At 40.7% G+C, this 21310-nt stretch overlaps 1 protein-coding gene across 3 annotated transcripts; it reads left to right on the top strand.

Moving 5' to 3' along the window:
• The first annotated feature begins 380 nt into the window (after positions 1-380).
• On the top strand, positions 381-20440 carry tpd52 (tumor protein D52). Of its 3 annotated transcripts, none has more exons than XM_028597226.1 (6): positions 381-545; positions 13387-13514; positions 14362-14510; positions 14982-15083; positions 18142-18190; positions 18949-20440. In XM_028597226.1, exons 1-6 carry the CDS (start codon positions 428-430, stop codon positions 19057-19059), a joined length of 657 nt encoding a protein of 218 aa, XP_028453027.1. In that variant the 5' UTR covers positions 381-427; the 3' UTR covers positions 19060-20440. The 3 variants fall into 3 exon arrangements, with proteins under 3 accessions (XP_028453027.1, XP_028453028.1, XP_028453030.1); XM_028597229.1 differs by lacking the exons at positions 381-545; positions 18142-18190; positions 18949-20440 and adding exons at positions 10805-11545; positions 11582-11589; positions 16890-18133 and having other exon boundaries at positions 13398-13514; XM_028597227.1 differs by lacking the exons at positions 18142-18190; positions 18949-20440 and adding an exon at positions 16890-18133.
• Positions 20441-21310: the final 870 nt, after the last annotated feature.

Below are 21310 nucleotides of genomic sequence, written 5' to 3'. Positions count from 1 at the left end.
CTCTCCAAAAGCAGGTTTGTATGTGCTAAGTCTCGCATTACGAGACTTATCTCCACAGCCCTGGGGAGTAGTATGCAATAGACTTTTCTATGTATGATGTGTTACCTAAGACTATATCTTAACAAGGATTTCTATATTATTTAAAAAATACCTCTTTATCACTTTTGTTGTTTTACATGTGTAGAACTTGGAGGAAGTGTGAACACTACCATTTTATATACAACTATGTATAACTGAGGTATGACAGATATGAATGTTTAAATTTGTGTACAGTCAAAAGAACAATCAAATAATGACGTGCCGTCATGCAGTTCAGACTTGTTGATAGTGTAAAACTTGATCCACGTGCTTGCCTCTGTTTACACTGCTGCGTGCTGACGTCACAGCGAACCCCACCCCGTACGTCGTGCTTCCTGGCAGAAGCAACATGAGAGAGCAGGACGATCTGCAGCAGCCAAGTAAACAACCTGCAGACTCTGAACATAAAAAACTACCAGAAACAACAAAGCTCAGCAGTAACGTTACAATGGAGGATGCAGAGAAAGGTAATTCATTTGCTGAAATTTCTCTCAGTGACTATGTTGTTACCGAAAAACTACTTTTGTCTCGCATTAAAGTTAGCAAACTAGCTAACTTTGCGCAGTAAGTCCGTTGAGAACATATGCTACTTTTCAAACTCAAATAAAGTGCATTTTTGTGACAGTGATAACAATGATTTAAATAAAAATAAATATTTCGGATACATGAAGAGAGTGCCAAAAATATCAAGGAAGTAGAATATTACACAACATACATTACAACATGTCACCAGACGTTGAGCCAACGTTACTTCATTAAAATATTAACGAGGAAGTCATTTTCATTAAAGTAAACAATAATTGGGCTAAAAGTTTGACAGGCACTGACAGGTAAATTTAGTGTAGATTTGATCAAATTAAACAATTTGATGAGGTGGTATTGGGATTGTAATCAGTTATGGCGAAAAATGAATGTTCTGTATATATTTACAAATAGGTTACACCCGTTGGACAGTTTATTACATGTTTTCTAGTAGCACATACCTACCTATCAGTATATGTTGGAAGGCTGTGAGGTTTGTTAGTTAAGTCAAACAGGCACACGTGTGGGACCAGTATTTAGATATAAAGAGAGGAGGTGAGTGGTTAGCTAAACCACAGATATGCCGTGAATGCATTCTACCGTTCCTGACTTGTTTTCTCTCCTACACCTACCTGAACATTTCCCATCCATTCCTGCTAGTCAGCCATCTGCTCTCTCATACCTCGACACTACTTCCCCACCCATCCTCCAGTATTGTGTACACGTACTTGCCTATTGTGATAGCTGCTTCTAATCTGTTTTGCTGCAGTTCAAGAAAATTTGAAATTTGCAAGATATAAAGCTTGTATAAGACTCCATTTAGTTGATTAAAAAAACTCTTTTCTTGTAACATGACCTTGTAGTTATTGTGGAAAGAAGCAAGGGACAGAGCTTTATTTGTTCACCTTAAGGGGATGCCAGGTAAACAAGGCACAGCCCTTACCTCATTTCCTGCCAGCATAAACCCCCTGCAGAAATGTCATTTCCTGATGTCTGCATGCTGTATTTTGTGTTTTTTGGCCTCAAGGTGAAAAATACGGTATACTTTATGGAAAGGCACATCATATTTTATATATTGACAGATGTAACCTGATGCTAGTTGATAATGTGTGTTTATTAAATTCAGACAGATTGCGGTATACAGTATGTTAGCCAGACAGTCCTGTCAGTCTCTACGTCATCTCAATGTATTTTAAAGCAAATTGTCTCTACTTGTCTGGCTGCTTGTCTTGTGACCATGGTTCCTCTTTGGTAGTGTAGGTTTTCTGTGCTTTACAATATCTCTAGGTTTTCCCTTAAAACATTACATTTGCTGTGTGTTCAACTGATGTACCAGCAGTTCAGGCAGCAAATATCTTGTCTTTTTGTGGCCTTGAAAACACTGATAGAAAAACAGTTATGGCCTTCTGTCATGTAGCAGAAGTACATCTTTATCCTTCCTAGTTGTTATTGTGTCCCAAATATCATCATAGGAACTAATTAGTTCTCTTTTTGTATCTCACACTCTCATGGCAACAGACGGTGAAGTTCCTTCAATTGTCACGCTTTTATGCATGTCTCTATGGTTGCTGTATCCCAGCACCATCTGTATCTGCGTCCTTGTTAAGGGTTTTCCTTGTCACTATCACCTGTTGGATTTCAGCCTGCTCAGTATTTGAGACTAAAAGGCACTTTGAAGCATATCGTATCATTACAGAGCTAGCTTTGATTTTGTTGAATCAGTTTCTTCCACAATCAGTGTGCTATTTCAGGTAAAACATTACAAATAACAGGATGAGAAGGAGCTAGGTTAGCAGGTTTTAGAAGGAGTGAGTGTTCTGACCGGTGCTTTTCAAAGGGGCTGTCAGGGGAGTGGAGTCTGCTTTCCTCTGCTTGTGTGTACATAGATGACTTTGTTGTCAAAGTCATCTTTGTTGAATGGATTTTCCCATAGGAACTTCAGATCATATGGGTCCTTTTTTTTGCTCGAGTTGGAATTTCTTTGCTTCAGTAGTTCTAGCCTTATAGTACAGTGTCTGGAATTTGAGGATGTCTTTAGGGACTAGCGCATAGTTTGGCCATGTGATATATTGTGGAAAACGTGATTGATTTGTTAGCATTTGTGGTAATTGTATGCATTTTTACTTACAGTGTAAATGTATGTAAATAAAACCACACATTTAATGTTGAGGCCTCATGCTTCACTTGTACTATTTTTCAAAAATTCACATATGCCTGATTTAATTGCTAAAAATAATTTGGAATTTATTCCAGTGTTATTGCAATTCCCCTTAAGGCGTTATTCCATTAAAATGCTTTTGAATACCTCACTTCATGTATCTACATAAAAAAATGTGGAATTTTGTAGCTTGACAAGAAAAGTCACACATGATCTGTACCTTTTGGATGTAGCCTGTTTCTGTTATTTTCTGCCTCCTTGATAGAAGCTAACGGTCTTACGGCTCAAATCAGTATAAAAAAAACTCCGACATCTAATGAGATGGATCATGATCAGTGGCCAACATTTCTGCCTTATTAGATTTCAGTGAGGCACAACTCTGCTTTTAGCTGTGTGGACAGTCAGGAGAAGTCTGTCCAGATAACAGCCCCCCCCCCCCCAACCTTCTACAGCTGCTGAGTTGTTTGTGTTAGAAATGTTTTTAGCCAGAACAAAATCATACTTTCAAAATATGTCCATGTATGTTGTGTTTTTGTGATTAACAATTTTTTTTAACAAAATACCACTCGCAACATGAACAAATCCCCCACCCACCCAGACAAAAATCAAAAAACAAAAAAAAAGATGACACAGTAACTACAATATTCCAGACCATTCAACAAAATAGTAACAAAATAGACAATAAACCAAATAAACATATGTATAAATGACAACACCATCATACACGTCTTTTCCCAGCACAAAGCTTTTTAGGAGCCCTCCAGAAAGTTCAGGTACTTTCCCCATTTTCTAGTATACACCATATTTGGCAAACCGTTTATATGACATTTTTTTAAACGCCGCCATCCTAGCCATCTCACAAGCTCACTCCTGGATTGACGCATTTCATCTCAAAGATGAAAGGGAAATTCCCCTGTTTATTTGCAAACTTTTGATCTTTAAGCTGATTGTTAAATGAATGAAAGTTAGCGTATGTGTATCATCTGTGGTATAAAATGTTCCCTATGTTCTATATAATGGGCTGAATATTTCCACCCTTTAAAGCTTCTGCACTATGCTCAGCTTACTGCAGCAATGAGTGAGAGTAATGGAAATCACTGTGACAAGACAAGACAAGTTGTACCTTTTATAACCCGAATACAGTATAGTCACATGCATAGCTACTTATAAGTTGTGTATCATGTTTGTGTAAATTATTTCATGTAGCACAAACATGTAGTCTTTAATCCATTTCATTTCTTGTCATTGTATGTCTTCTTTTGGGAGAATTTTTCATGAACCTGTGAGATTTGGCCAAGCAGAGGTCTCACCTGTCTAGAGGCTGTGGCATCAGACGGAGTATCTTTTAACATAACACTACAGAGAGAAACTTTGGGCATCACTGTCAAATGGGGCACAGGGGGTATAAAGGAGCAACCCTTAACTTAACCTAAGATTGAATTATTCATTCAGTCCCTTTTTGTTTTTAAATCACTAAATCACTATTATTATTATTATTATTATTATTATTATTATTATTATTATTATTTATTTTTATTTTGAAACAAGGCAGTCAAAATCTAAAGCACAGGGTGCCAATTTTAAGACACAATTGGGTACAATCTAACTTTTAAATTCGTGTTTAATTAATAGTAGCTGGTGGGAGTGTCTTGAACATGAGCTTGACTAAGATGTGATTGAAACAAAGCAGGTCCTCCTGTATTATAACTGCAGACATTTTATTTTTTAATTCATGTGACCGTGGGGGGACTGTGCACATTGCATGAGGGTAACGCTGGCTACACACTGGCTGTGTGGCGTGAGCGTGGCGTTTCTGTTGCGTGGATTTTTCTGTCTTTACACATCAGAAACGTGTCTGACGCGACGCTGACACAGTATTGACAGCAAAATAGGCTACAGAATATTTCGTTCTGTATTGACAGGTGCAATATTTGAAAATTGATAATTATTTATTATTATTTTTTTAAATTACATTTATATCTGCATTTATGTCAAAACCTAGAGATTTTCAAACAAACATAGGCGTCGGTCCTATTTCTAGCATGCACGGCATGCGAGTGTACAAGCTCTAAGCTGTTAACATGGGAGCTGAAATAAAACCAGACACGCCACACAGCTGACACGCTCACGCCACGCAGCCAGTGTGTAGCCGGCCTAACTCTTTTCACTAAGGAAACTGGCTTTTTCTTCAACATCAGGGTCCCTTGTATATCTGGGATAAGTCAGTCCCTCCAGGATTTCGCTGCCTTTTTTTTGAGATTGTTGCGGCCCAAAATGCCTGATTTTGCGGGAGCTTTTGTAAAAAATTGCGATAAAAGTTGAAATGTCTTTTATATGTTTGTTGCAATGAAGTTGCGATTATTTTTTTGTATAGTTCTTTAAAAATAAAAAGGAAACTTGTTTTGGGGAGAATAAAATTACTCTGGGCTGAGATTTCCTAGTAACCTTACAAAAAAGTCTCAGATGCTGCAAATGTTGATATAATATGAAAATGGCTGGTGGATTTTAGACAAAAAATTATAATTTATTGAATGAATCAAATTTGAACATATGTGTCAGTGGCTTGTTGATCCTGGCCTGGTATTCATATTCATACAGTTTGATAAAGTACTCATTGGACTTATTGTTGCACTTGACTCGAGTCACACCCGTCTCGTCTTCATATCAGAAACATGGAAATGATCAACCCGTTCTCACTCCCGCTTGGTCAGTCAGTGGCTCTCAGAGTGCACGTGGGACTGCTGGGATTAGTTGAAGAGATTGGTCAAAATTGCGAGTCGCACCAAATTCACGGTGATTTGTTGAATTTGCGTGAATTGGCGTGATAGCAACATGGCGAAATCCTGGAGGGACTGATAAGTCTGCATTTGTCAAACTTTGTGTTTTGAAGAATTAACATGACTTAATATGTTCACCTTGTTTAAAGAAATAGTTCAACACTTTGGGGAATATGCTTATTTGCTTTCTTGCCGAGATTTAGATAAGAATATTGATACCTTTTTTGTGTCAGTACGGTAAATATGAAGTTACAGCTAGCAGCCGCGTAGCATAGTGTAGACGTAGTGTACGGCACATGTACAGTATATGTGTTCCCTCTGAGGTGTAGCCACTCTTTGCTCTTTTTACTGTTTTTCCATGATACGAATGTCATGTGAATTTTGTTGGCACTCTCGCTGCACCCCCAGTCGTCTATGTCTCATGATTCTTGTTTTAGGCTAATCATGTGACAGGGTATGCAAAGAATAGTAAGGTAATGGATTCCATGCAGTGGTTCATTAACCACTTGAAAATGGCAGTTTGTTCCTGGTTACAGTCTGGGTGGATGGGGAACATGGGTTGTTTGTGGTTCAAATAAATCAAATAAAACAATCCAATCCAAGAAAAATCAATCAAATTTGTGATTTGGTTTGTAGAATTTGTATTCATAATATTTAAACATCTATCCAAATCTGTCTATGTGAGACTCTCAGCACAATTACATTAGTAAGCCTCACATGTTATGGTGTGTGACCCAAGTGATTTGGATTGTACAGAACATCATCACTTCTGTCGTTACGTATATATATAAAAAAAGTATGAAAGTTTGACATTTTGTATATATACAAAATGTACACACATCTTACATCTTAAGTTTAAAATTGAAAAGTCCATTCTCCTCACTTTGACACAGTTGTGGAATTTGTCCCCCAGTGCTTCAATTGTTCCAAGATAGCGTCCCATCCTCCTCTCTTAATGTGAAGTATTTCCTGGAGAAGATCACACAATCATGCTTGCCTGGCTCTTAACCACAGAGGAGTGGTGGACAGGAAGTCAGTGTACAGAAAAAGGTTCATCTGAGAGCGTTTCAAAGTTGGCTTAATGGTTGTGAACATTTCTGTAATGATCCGGGGACTCATTTATAAACATGGCGTACGCACAAAAGAAGACGTATGTCGCTCTCTCTACGCAAGAATTAGGATTTATATAAAAGCTACGGAGAGGAGCACTCGGAGAAACCACGCTGTGCCTGTCCCACTTCCAGAGGGGTCAACTCCGGTGTCCCGTGGCAAAAACACTTTCTCGGTGTAGCGCTAGGCGTTTTTTTGCATCAACTTTAAAGGTCCCATGGCGTGAAAATTTCACTTTGAGGTTTTTTAACATTAATGTGAGTTCCCCCAGCCGGCCTATGGTCCCCCAGTGGCTAGAAATGGTGATAGGTGTAAACCGAGCCCTGGGTATCCTGCTCTGCCTTTGAGAAAATGAAAGCTCAGATGGGCTGATCTGGAATCTGCTCCTTATGAGGTCATAAGGAGCAAGGTTACCTCCCCTTTCGCTGCTTTGCCCGCCCAGAGAATTTGGCCCACCCATGAGAGAGAGACATCATGGCTTTCAAATGAGCAAAGTGGCAGTTGATCAAGGCCACACCCCCACCCTCCACCTTCCCCCCCCTCTCTCCTCCTCAATAGCTACAGACACAGAAATGGCACATCTTAAGGAAAGCTCATTGTGGGACTGGCTCTAGTGGTTTTTCTTTTTTAATTTGGGCCACGGTCCGACCTCATGAGGCTTAACTGCGTCTGCAACATGTTGTCACTCTACAGCTTTTTTGGCATTAGTAATGCCCACACTGTCCACTCCAAACATATTTTCCTCTTTTCCACCTAGTGGGTTCTAACAAGAACTACAACTTCACATTGAGCGAAAGTCCTTTGCATTGTTTTCCTCTCTGCGCATGATGTCAGAATGAATGTTAATTTGGGGCATGTCACTGACTATTTAAGGGAAACTATGGGCGTGACATAAAGCTGCCAAAGCTGCGCCACATTAAGAGTCAAATGTGATTTATAAACGTGTGTGTGTACAATATTTCTGTGCGTATTCACATCCTATGTTTTGTCCGTACACCACTTCTGACGCAATATTATTATATATATTATATTATAAATGAGGCCCCAGATGTTTGTTTTTTCTCATTAGCTTTCACACGTTGATGTTAACATTGTCATAACCATAGATTTTCCTTTTCAGTAATGGAGAGTGATAGCATGAGTCAAAATCCAGTTGAATGTTTTTGTTTCCATGAATGACTGACTTTGTGGGTGCTTGATTTGCTGCCTTTTCTATGTTACAGTTCTTTTTTAGCAGTCAGTTTTCAACCCGGAGCAAACTTCTGTGTTGATTTTGGCACCTAGGTGTTTTGTCCTTATAAGAGATCACAGAATAATTTTAGGACGTTTACATTCAAATTTTAGTCATGCTTCCTACTCGGAACTTGAAATAATCCTGATCAATACAGCTCCACTGTACTCTCACTTTTTTGACAACTTTTATGCTCACTGTCGGTACACGATCCGTGCTGCCTGCACGATCCGTTCCGTGCATGTGCAAGACGTTAAGCACACGCGCAGATGAAAATCCTGTTTTACGAGGATTTACGACATTGCACTAGCAGTTAGCTGAATTAGCTGTTAGCTATATAAACTAATGTTAGCTTCCCAGTGGAGGCTAGCGGCAGACCGCTACAACAAGACCGGAAGCGTGGAACAAATCGTGCAGTGTCCACTATCCTTGGTAAAACCATGTGTAACACAGGATTACACTGCACGATCTGTTCCACGCTTCCGGTCGTTGGTTTAAACGTTAGTTTAGCTAGCTAGCTAACAGCTAATTCAGCTAACCACCAGTGGAGACAGCATGTAATAATTTTAAAAGACCCTCAAAATAAAACCTGAAAATAACCGTTAAAATATATAACAGCTGTAACATCAGTTGTACTTTACTTCTCTTTACTGCTCATTCATTTAAAATACAATCAATACTTGTCTTTTTTGTTATTACTGTAAAGTCTTAATGTAGCTGTGGCCTGCTTTTTCCAGTGTTTAGCTTGAGTTAACGTTATTTTAGACTGAATCAAGCTGTCAGCTAGCTAGCAGTTAGCCAAATTAGACCATTCAGCAAGGCACTCTCATTCAACACACAAACTGGTTGGACTCGTCACTAGGCTTCCTCCACTTTGCCGTTTAAACAAAGTGGAATAAACATATAAAAGTCCAAATCTACACAAAACCCGCAATCAATTAGTAAGCTGACATCAAATGTGGCATTTAGGAAGCCTTTATTGCAACCTTGGCGCGGTAAGATGTCCAGACATAGTGCAACAGTCATTTTCGTTTTTTGCGTTCTGCTGCTTGCATCGTCAGCCAAGAATTTTTTTTTTTTTTACTAAAGCAGTATATAAAATCAGATGTATTACCTACCACCATTTAGTTGTTTTGTGTTATTTAAGATATTTATAAAATATCTGATCTTGCCAGATGTAATTATTACACTCATTTTTTAAACAATGCAATTATCCATTTCAGCCACCAGGGGGGCAGCTCCCCCTGCCCCACAGCAAACTCATGGGTCAGACCCATCTGGTAGCAGGGGCTGAGACTAAGAGCTACATGGAAAAATATGCACCAAACAGCCCCCCCTCCCCCGCCTCTGGACTGAAAATGTTTGGATGACCCTCCCCTCAATAAAGAATAAAAAGACATGACCCTCCCCTATTTTCCTCCGGTGGTCCATTCCATAAATACCGAACGGTCCCTAACCTTATGGTTTTTACAGCGCAATGTTAAATTCTTAGTAGCATCTACATCCAATAAAATTAGTGCTGGAATGTCACCAGGCCTTTTCACTTCACTGCAGCATTGAGAGTATCAGCAGGTGCTTGCACAAGCCTGCTGTCTAATGACACTCCGTGAATGTCTAAATGAAATGAGGCATGACCTATTCTTGCATATTTCCTCTCTTCGTGCAGCTTGAATTCCTGCCTCATATCTCTCCTTCAAACGCTTTAGCGTGACCTGACAAGAATTTGCCGGGATGATGTTTTATCTGGTTGAGTGATTATATACTGTGTTTTTGTGACCAAGTGAAGTGATAATGATGTTAAAGCTGCAGGAAATTCTAAAATACACTGGAATTTGAAGTAAAGCAAGCCTTCTTCCTACAGCTCTCCCTATCCCCCCCCTGTCTAGCCCCACCTATCAGGCGAGCACAGGCATGCAGTGGCTTCATACAATAACATTTAATCAATCAATTCATCCGATGGCATATGTGAATGAGTGTCACGTTTTCTTTGTAAAGCCTTTCGAGATGACCTACTGTGATTCAAAGTTCTATCTAAATACATAAACATGAACTTGAATTAGCCACAGCCATGAGCTAGGGTTAGGCTAACCCCAGCAGACCAGCTCAGCGAATGTCCGCTCCCTGGACAATAAACTGGACTACATTTCACAATTTAATTCTTATATGCACATACAGTATGTATATAGCAAAGACAGAAAATAAAATAAATGGACCAACAGATCCCGTTGCTCTGGACGGAGACCAGTGAAGTCTATTAGATGCACTTTTCCAGTGATGGCTGAGCGTTACTCCGCAGCTGCAAACTGAGCTTGAAGATATAAATGTGACGTGAGCAACCTGTCTGAAAGTCTAAACTAAACTAAAATGCTAGTTAACATTAGTAATCAAACTAAACAGCTAATGTAAATCAAAACTGCCTGCGAGCTTCTCCTGTACTGTGCAGTAATTCCTCTACAATAAGTCACGTGGTTATGACACAATCGTTAGCCTTTTTTTGGGATTGTTGGACAGGCAAAACAAACTATTTAAATCAGCTTGTGTTCAGAAATTGTGATGTGGATTTTCTAATGTATAATGACATTTACGACCAACTAAGAAAATAATCTGATTTACGTATAGTGAAAAGAATCATTACTTGCAGCCCTAGTATGAACACACAAACACATACAGTGGCACTTTTACATGTACATGCTGTCTTTACCGCGCAGAGCACTTTTCTTCAAGTAAACACAATACCAAGTGTAGCCTCTAGCATCCTCGCCACTCCATTCTAGCTGGCTCGCATTACTGCGGCTCCAAGGTGGACTGGCAACCCTGGATTAGTGCTTTGCTGTAATCTGGGACACTGCAGATTATGCTTTTCAGCCAATGCTATTCCCCCCGCCACACACACACACACACACACACACACACACACACACACACACACACACACACACACCATGTGACCAGCCCACACAAATGGGACCTCTTTTATTTCCTCCTTGGATAAGCTTGACGACAGAAAGTGAGGGAGGGAATTGACAGAGAGACCTGAGAGTATTGAAACCAGAGTGTCACGCAGTATCACTGCAGCACTTACAGTGGCTAGCATCTGAAAACAACGCTGATTGTGCAAATGGATGTCTGAAGGATGGTTTGAGAATTGACCTTTGGGATTACGGAGAGGAAGAGGGAGAGGGTGTGTGTGTGTGGAGAGAGAGAGAGAGAGTGTGTAAAAGCTGCCTGAAAGGACAGGTAACTTATTAACAGCAAGGAAGGAGCAGAGGGTATACAACGCCTTGGCCTGCTGCAGAAACAGAAAATGGAATCCTGCTTCACTGTACTCTCACTTTAACCACCTGAAAGCCAATACAAAACCTCCTCCCACGTACACACACACTTGGATATTGTGTCCCGCTGTCGCACATGCCACAAGAGTCCAGGACGCTGTAAACAAGGAGACACAGAGCCAACACGCGCCTGGATCACATGCAGACAATCAATCAGCACTCGGCTTGGCTTTGCTTAGGTAGTGGTAGACAAACACACTCCAAGCTGTAAACATGGAGCCCCTGGAGGAATACCACTCTCCGTTTGACTTTGAACAAGGAGTCAACGCCAGCTACCTCTACCTTTCCCCGGCCTACAGTGACACGCCGCCCAGCTCGCCAGCTGTTAAAACCAGAGGTAAGCACAAGGGAGAGGCCGGGCGGAGGATGTGAGGACTGTGTGTGTTGTCCATAGCAGATAACTAAGAGGAGGTCTCAGCCTACAGAAGCTGTTCCCTGTGATATTACAAAAAGCAACATAATGTAGGTTATCAAAATAAAAGTACTATTTAATATGGGGGGAGGGGGTGTGAGCAGGGCTAAAGGCTGAAAAGACAATTTGCAACTTAATTACTGTAATGCCGCCTCTACGGTATTTCCTCTGTAAAATGATTTACAGATTTTTTTTGGGGATCTTGTGCATGTTTTGACATATAAATAATTTCACTGGAGAAGTATTCAATCAGCGCTTCTTATTTCCATGGTATTAATTCATGTTAGAGCTAGTAATGGCACAGCCCAGTCCTGAGTTTATGTTAACACCTTGTGATTGGAAGGCTGAGAAACTTTGAGCAGCTCTCCAGACAGCTATGAGGCAATTCCATTCTTATCTTCATGGGATATATATATTGGTAGCGGCTTGTGATTCTGGTGTCTCTGTCCTCGGCCAACATGCTGTCTCAGTTTTAAAGTATTGTTTTGGTGTGTAAGAGGGATAAAAAACCGAGAAAAGTTGCCAAAGTTACAAGAACCTAGCGATGCTGGTAGGCAGATTTTTTAGCTAAGCTAACCAGCTACTGGCGTTAGCTTTACATTTTACAGACAGACATCATTTTCATCTATTGGCAAGAAAGTGAATAAACATATTTCCCAAAATGTCAACCTTTTCCATGACATTTAATGTATATACCATTTTCTGAATAAGATGATAACCAATAACTACCAGGCAAATTCAGAACAATATGTTCTTTTTCATTCGATGGGTAATTAAACCGTGCTATTTAGCTTACTAGCCTACAGTATTTACAAGGGACAATGTACCAGGCCAACCCAAGTATTCTTTCTAGTACCATGATGTTAGTGGTTTCAGAAGTTAAATGTTATTTACAGGGCAGTGCATTAATGAAATCTACTCTCAGGTCTATTTAGGCCTCTTCTCACTCTAAACTTCAGTACTGCCTCTCCCCTTGCTGAGGTAATGGCACAGTATAGTCCCAATTTTATTTTTCTAGTCGTGCCTTTTTTTAATCCTCCCCTCACACTGTTTTGTTCAACTCTTGGATTCCCTCCTTATTTTGTACTCCATCCTATTTTTGTCCTTGTTTCTATATTTTGAATCCTTGAAATGAATGAAAATAAACATGACTTCAGAGACACATTTGTGTTTCCCTGTTCCAGCTCAGTTCTGGCCCAGTACATCCTCCCCCGCTGTCCTTTTGACAGACAGAACTCCTTTTGCTTTTCTCTCATGCTGTCTGAGCCCTGGATGTCTCCACCTAGAAAGCTATCTGTATTATTGATGCACTGCTGCTCCTACTGGATACAGCTCTGCCAGAGACGACAACATCAAAGACAAGTGTGTTTACTGTATACTGTATGTGTGTAGAGTGAAAATATGACTATGCACGTGAGAGGGATAAAGTGTTTTGCTTGTCCCTCTTGGTTGCCATCTATCATCAAACAATATCTTAAGCATCCTTAATTCTCCTAGTCCTACTCTCTGCTATGTTTCACATATTCACCTACTACCAGCTTCCTTTCTTCTCATCCTCCAGGGGAACAGCATGACAACTGAGCAGAGTTTGACAACCAACATCAGCCTCCCCTCCCATACCACCTGTACACTGTCACATAGCAAACATGGGCACAAACATATAAACCTGTCTATCAAAAAGATGAGACTCAAGCCTCAAAGCGGACCCGACTCGCCAAAGTGAGAGGTACAAATGGATCTAAAAAAGAAAATATTTTACCTTCCAGGTTCCCAGCAGCATCCGGACTCAGTCCCAGAGGTGGGAGAAGATGCCGCAACGTCTGTGGGTCCCTCTTCTGCTACCCCCGCCATGACAGAGGAGGAGCGGCAGGAGCTACAAGAAGAGTTGGTCAAGGTCAGGACAGGAGGGATCAGGGATTAAACAGGTCTTGGTTCAGTCAAGTTATGGCTACAATATGTATATACCAATTTGACTGTGGTTTTTGAGTCTAGCGTATGTATGCTTTGAGCATCTTTTAATTTCAAACAAGGCCAGGTTTTGTTCACCTAACAGCCTTCCATAGCAACAAGATGCTCATTCCAGGTCCCTTATTGCCCCTGTAGCTGACCCAACCACTTACCTTGCTTCTGATGTTGGATTTATAATGCTCGTGACAGCTAATATTTACAGCAGCTCCTTCGACAAGAGTGTATGGGTGATCTTGTTTGTTGTGATTCATCAACTGATGAAAAAAGGATTAACATTTCACATTCGTTGGCCTTTTTCTAAAAAACTTTAAATAAATTTAAACTCTCAAATTATAGAACCGGAGCTGCCAGGTGCAGTGCCTTTATTCCTCTTGATTATTCAATTAATCATTTGGTTTATGAAATGTCAGAACAAAATCACAATTTTCCAGTGTCCAAGTGGACGTCTTCCAATGTCATGTTTTATCTGACCAACAGTCCAAAGATATTAAATTTACAATGAGTCAGAAAGAGAAAAGCAGAAAACCCACACATTGGAGAAGTAGGAACGTGTAGCATTTTTGTTTAAAAAATGAAACGATTGAGGACCCAAATAGTTTGTGATTAATTTTTTGAAGATCGACTAATCGATTTGCAGCTCTAAAAATAAATAAATTGTTAAGCATATTGCGTACATTTAAAACATTAAAAAAAGTGTGTGTGTGTGTGTGTGTGTGTGTGTGTGTGTGTGTGTGTGTGTGTGTGTGTGTGTGTGTGTGTGTGTGTGTGTGTAGGTTGAGGATGAGATCCTGACTCTGTCCCAGGTGTTGGCAGCCAAGGAGAAGCAGTTGGCGGACATTAAGAGGAAGCTGGGCATCACACCTCTCAATGAGCTGAAACAGAACTTCACCAAAACCTGGCAGGAGGTCACCACCTCCACAGCGTAAGTGCTTACCTACCACAGTATGCTGACATTTGACCTGAGCGCGCGCTATATTTCACTTGTTACATAGTTTCTAATTATGACATCTTGTCAATCAAGCTTTTGCCTCGGGAGTATAGGCATTTACACCTTTTATGAGATACTTTTTTATAGTGGCTTGTCCTCTGACCTCATGGCCAACAGCTTTATTATCCAGCAGTTCTCCATGTATCTGCTGCTTGTTTGATAATGTTTCTTTTTATTATTTTACAGAATGTCTTGAAAGCATGATCAGCTGCCTGCAGCATATGGGAAACAGTTTAATGGGTTAGGAAATAAGCAGCGTTGTGATGCTTTCAGTCTTTTTAAAATGAAAAAGACATTGAAGTTTAGTTCAGACTTTGATGCCATCTTCAGTGTTTGATCTTCTCTTTTTGGATCCCCATCACTTCTCCCTCACTCTCTCTCTCGGTCTCCCTTCCTCTCTTTCAGCTATAGGAGGACGTCTGAAACACTGTCTCAGGCCAGTCTGAAGGCCACAGCAGCGTTCACCAATGTGGGCTCAGCCATCACCAGGAAGCTTGAGGATGTCAGGTGAGTCAGACAAGAGACATCACCGTGACTTTAAAAGTAAATGATATTTTGCGAAGCACCAAATCTTTAAAGGTCCCATGACATGCTGCTTTTTGGATGCTTTTATATAGGCCTTAGTGGTCCCCTAATACTGTATCTGAAGTCTCTTTCCCCAAATTCAGCCTTGGTGCAGAATTACAGCCATTAGAGCCAGTCCCACAATGAGCTTTCCTTAGGATGTGCAATTTCTGTGTCTGTAGCTTTAAATGCTGTTGAGGAGGAAAGAGGGGGTCAAGGTGGAGGGTGGGGGTGTGGCCTTGACCAACTGCCACTTTGCTCGTTTGAAAGCCATGATGTCTCTCTCTCATTGGTGGGCCAAATTCTCTGGGTGGGCAAAGCAGAGAAAGGGGAGGTAACCTTGCTCCTTATGACCTCATAAGGAGCAGATTCCAGATCAGCCCATCTGAGCTTTCATTTTCTCAAAGGCAGAGCAGGATACCCAGAGCTCGGTTTACACTTATCGCCATTTCTGGCCACTGGGGGACCATAGGCAGGCTGGGGGAACTCACATTAATGTTAAAAAACCTCAAAGTGAAATTTTCATGCCATGGGACCTTTAAGAGACCCCAGTATCCTTTGTTCCACTGAGCAACCTGAAATTGTATTTCGTAGAAATTGCCCGAGATCAGAAAGTGCTAGTTAAGGCCCTGACACACCAAGCTGACGGCAGCCGCCAACTGCCGCCGACGGCCACCTGTGGCGTCGGCCCTCGACGCCTTTGTCTGGGCCAAAAATTAGCACTGGAACACACCAGAGTACAGCCCACTGCCAAGTACCACGTACGTTTTGCGCATGCTGGCTGTTCAGCCAACGCCGACAACCGCAGACGGCTTTGTGTGTCGGGGCCTTATTTAGGCTGTGAGATTTTAGTCCCTAAATATTTCCAATTTCTTTCTTTCTATTTCATTTGGCACGAAAACAGTTTACAAAAAATCTGCATGTAATTTACCAAATTCTACTGCTTAAACTGCAACCAGAGTCATATCTATGTATAAATGTAGTGGTAATAGCGTATGTTTTGTGTATACAGTTGTGGGTCCGATATGTTGATGCCATTAGGTACCTCCATTAATAACCAATTCTACCACTTATAATTTTAAATGCCCGTTCTAATCACATTACAGTTACTATCTTCTCCTTACCATAACATGGCTATATTATGGTAGCCATAGATCTAATATACTGTATGGGTTTTCTGTCCTTAAATTCTGCTTTCAAAGTGCCAACTCTAATACCTACCAATACATTATCGTTAATATTTCCTGTTTAAACAAGGCTTAGAAAAACAGCAACAGTTTGTTCCATTTGAGATATAGCTCCAGTTGACCCCCAGATCCTAATCCTGTTTTCTCCCCTGTCATCCGTCTTCTCTCTGGATTACTGAGCTGCAAACAGGATTATTAGGCCCCTCAAAGCCCCAGTGTGCTGAGAAATGCAGCCTCACAGATGAGCCTCAACACAGAGCTGGTTTGGGGGTGGGATAGTGAGTGGGGGGGTCAGGGCAGGGGCCAAAGGGTGTGTGTGTGTATGTGTGTACAAGATATTCCCCCATAATACAAAGGGCTTGCTCACACCCACTGTGTTAATACACAATCAATCGCAATGGGATAAAGCACTTGTATGCTGATTGAACTTAAAGTAGAAAACATTAGGGTTTGTACTGTATGTTTTGTGTTTCTCCCTTTGTTCGGTCTGTGTAAAACTGTCTGCACTTTGCTAAGATGACCACTAATGACCCCCTTTCTTCTCCACAATGCTGTCGGATAGCATGCGCTCATTACAACATTCAGCTAGTATGCCTGTCATGAGGTAAGGGGGAAGTTTGTGTTAAAGTGACTGGCACACAGTGGTGCCCTCTGAGCTACACGTGTTGAATAAAATATGAGAGAGGTAAATGCTGCACAGTGTGTTTGTTCTACACAGAAAAGAGAAACTTGTTTGGCTTTAGTTCTGCATTTTCATGTTATGGATTGTATAAAAAGGTCTCAAGTGTGCACCATGAGGTTGCCAAAGAGCGGCCGCCGCTAAGAGCTACTTTGCAGCTTTTACAATCTTGCTAGACAGACCTCTGTTTCGTCAAGCTGATGGAGGTCTAGCAAAACTCTTGAAAAACATGGAGATAAAATGCACCTTTTGAAACCAGAGGCAGTAACGGTTAGCTGTGAATTTGGAAACACCCGCATTCAGAAACATAAAAATACGTTCTGTCCAGTATACTTTATTGGTATAATCACAAATCACTGTCTCTCCACCAATTTTTAACCACATTTGTGCTCAATTTCTCCAGGTCTTAGGGAGTTTGATGAGATGCAGGTCTGGATGTGTGAAATTAAAGGGGCAATTATTTTCATCAATGAATCTGTGGATTATTAACTCATAAAATGTTTTCTAGAATTTAAGGGGATGTCTTCAAATTGCTTTTGTCCAATCAACAATCCAAAACACCAATGAGATGTACTTCACTGTCATAGAAGACTAAAACTAAAACAATTAATTGATAATCCATATAGTTGATGTTGTTACAGCTCTATTTGAAATTCAAACATAAAATGTATTCCATTAATGTAAACCATTCTAACCTATTTCCAAAAAACACACTCCTCTGTGTTTCTGCAGCTCTCTGTGAGTCAGTTTTTCATTAGTCTGCCTAGATGTATTCAAAGTTGTATAAATCAAACACACCTTTTCTAAATGTTACAGGTTGATATTTTAGAGGAAAATGTTGACTGTTACCTCTTCTCATCTAGTTCATCCGGCACTCTTAGTTATGTTTTCATGAAAATCAACACCTCTTAGCACCTTTTCAGAAGAACAGAATAGAATGGGGTCACTTTAAAATCCTGCATTGTCTCTGAGTATCATTTAACATGACCTTTTAAAGGTGTGACTACAGTCACATCCTGCTCCTTCTTCCTTACTTTCCCAAACGTATAGGGTGTATACTGTAAGCATGTCAGATAAAGTCAAACACTGTCGGTCAGTATGTGATTTTGTTGTTTTATGTCTCTTTCTTTCACAGGAATGCACCAACTTTCAAGTCATTTGAGGAGAAAGTGGAGACTTTGAAGGTAACTAAATTAAAAACTGGACTAGTGGCCGCATTTTCAGCAATACACATTTCAAAATGGTTTAAGTGGCAGCGTGTTAAAGCCCAGGAGGACTGTGTATAGAACTGCTCCTCTCACCTTGAACTAATACTTATTAGGATTTACAGATACACCAGGAATGTAAACCAAAAATGTCACTAGTTTAGTTCCATTATATTTGCGTAGGAATGTGTGGTGATCTCTGGCAGCTCAATGAAGTCTTCTCGACCTGGTCAGATGGTTTGTGCATTAGCCTAACTCAATAGTAAACATTATCCTTTCAATCAGTATGTAATATCTCTATTGATAGCTTTATCAAATATTCATAGAGGTCACAGACAGTTCATACAACTCTTTTCAGTGTCAATAAAAACAGGAATTCACCTTTTAATCCACTATTTCTATTTCTAAGTGAGACTACGTAACTTTTGCTGAACAGAAGATTGTGTTATTATTTCTTTCAAAGGTTACATACGTATTGCTTTAAATAGTTCCATTAACAAGATCTGTTGTTGTTTTTTTAATAGGACGTTTTGTATTTATGGATTTTTACATTACATTGATGCATTTTAAATTTGAGCTCTGGTAAAAGTAAATATGTTAACCTTGACTTTTACCACAGATTTTAATTTTAAATGTGGTTGGTTTTTTGTGTCTGTATAAATCCCATTGTTAACTTAAGTTATGGGAGTCAAGAATTGAATTACTCTTCCTCGTCTTTTCTCCTCTCCCTGCTTCAGACCAAGATGAGTCCATCAGCGTCCACCAGTAACCCTGGCGAGCAGGAAAGCGCCACCACCGAGTCTTTGCTCAGTCAGCCAGAAGGCTCGCCCACCCAGGAGATGAACTGAAACTTGCCTAACCCCTCCCGACCTCCCACCCACCCCTCCTCACTTGACCTTCTAACCCCTAGACCATCAACACTCACCCCCTAAACTCTTGTGTGCCAGTCTCCCTTTATTGGAAACAAGTGACTTACCACAGCCTTTCTTGTGATCTAATTGTCTGGTCTTTTTGTCTGACACGTGTGCTTGCTTGTTAACTGGTGTGGAAACTGAAAGCATGGGATGGGTGCAGGCATGCGGTCTTGTGTCGATCGTATATTTGAGTCTATTCTGGCTCGCTACAGGAGAAATGCTCCCTGCTGTATACCTTTCCTTTTCTCCTTTCCCTTACCTCCTGCACTCCTTATTTCTCCGTCTTTGTCTAACCAGCAAAGCTCAGATGCCAAACATGCTCCCATTTTATTTTTTCTTCATCAAATTAACAGTTTCATTATTTAGTTTGAGTGTAGAAAATTGCACAAATATAGAAATATTACAAACTTATTTTCATAAGCACTTATTTTGTCTGCCTCCATTTTGATGCCATTCATGGTTTACAATGGGTTTTCGTTTTTGTCGTTATATTATTTTCGTCAATCATAAAGTAGTCTAACACTTTGTTCAGAATATGAATGTATGCCTTGTTGTGTCATATAGGTACAAAGCTTTGTACCCACAGTACTAAGCCACTGATACTAAGTGTCACGGCTGCAGCCACGACTCCAAAGCTTGTATTTCAAAACACACTTCAGAATAAAAACCATCCCTTTTCCCATTGTTAAGAGTCCGTCAAAATCTTATCTCCACGCTTAGTTACAGGAAAACAGCCAAGATCAGCAGAACATAGGCAGAGCAAACACACAGTCAAGGTTCAGCCTTGACTCGAGGTGAGAGTGAAATAAATGTCTCTTTCAGAGCCAGAGTCAATATTTAAACACTTGTTCATTGTTTCTGCCTGAGAGGTAACACCTAGTCTCTCCCCTTTCTGTAATACCGATAAAAGCAAAGCAAGAGACTGCGCTGGCTGTTATTTTGTATATCTTAACAACTATTAGATGGATTATCATGAGATAAACGTTTCATTCCAGCACCATAATCGGGTCAACATTTGTCCAATACTTTGGTTTATGACTAAATACCTGCAAAACTAATGACCTTCATGTTTGTGCTAATTAGCAAATGTTAGCATGCTAACCTGCTAAAGTAAGATGCCTCACAGAGCTGCTAGCATAGCTGTAGACTCTTAATCTTGTTACTCCAAAGCTTTTGTTTTGAAAGTTTCTAGGAAACCTTTTCAAAATCTGCTTCTTTTGATAATTGCAGGGTTGTATACAGTAGGCTATTTTCTGGAAAATGCTGCTTTCATACAGACCAAAAACCTTTTTCAATATTAAATGTGTATAATGTATATCAGCGTTACATCTTCAATCACAGAACTGTTTTCTTGAGTTGGACAGTCTTGTGCTGCTTCACATTAGCCTGGGAACCAGACGAATCTGCAAGCTCATGTTGTAATTAATTGCTCTGGCAACCCTGACCCTTAAGCCCCTGATGCACCAACCCGACGGCCGACCGTTGGCAGAAAAGGCAGTCGGACTGATCAGTCGGCTCCCCGAGGCGGTCCAAAAAGTGCCTCGGAACACAACGAAGCGGCACCGACTTGAGCGTACGTTCTGCGCGAGATGTAATACTTCTCCATAACAGCAGGCGGAGCTAATTTGTATTGTCGCACCAAAAAATGAAAACCGGCAGCTGATTGGACAAACGCGTCACGTGGGTCTGGCTGCTCCCGGATTTTACAATCGGGCATAATGGCGGCTTCGTTCGGAATATGATCTCATATTTTACGAAGATAGTTCACCAAAACGTGTTTCTGAAAACATAAGCGAGAAATAGGCCGTGCAGTTGCTGAATCTGTCTTCATTTCAGATCGAGAAAGGTCAGTTTAAAAGATTTTTGTCAGATTTTGAGAGGTGTTTGTCACGCTCATCCCGCTCGTCATTTCCAGGTTAGCACTCCACCAATCAGATTGGCCATTGAGTCCGACTGCCCGCCTTCCGATTCAACATGTCAAATCGGCCTAAATGAAGGCCGACGGCCCCTCAAACGGACGACGGCATGGAACACACCGAACAGACTTGAGTCACTGACCTCGCCAGACTGTCCGACGGCCGATTATCGGGTTGCTGTGTCAGGGCCTTTACATCAGCAGTTTGGTCTGGCGATGTCAGGCTAGCTTCACATGCTTATTTTCTGTTAAACTTCTAAACAGTTACTC

This window comes from Perca flavescens, chromosome 14 (assembly GCF_004354835.1).
Source record: "Perca flavescens isolate YP-PL-M2 chromosome 14, PFLA_1.0, whole genome shotgun sequence".
NCBI classification, from domain to species: domain Eukaryota; kingdom Metazoa; phylum Chordata; class Actinopteri; order Perciformes; family Percidae; genus Perca; species Perca flavescens.
This window is presented reverse-complemented; position numbering and strand designations above follow the sequence as displayed.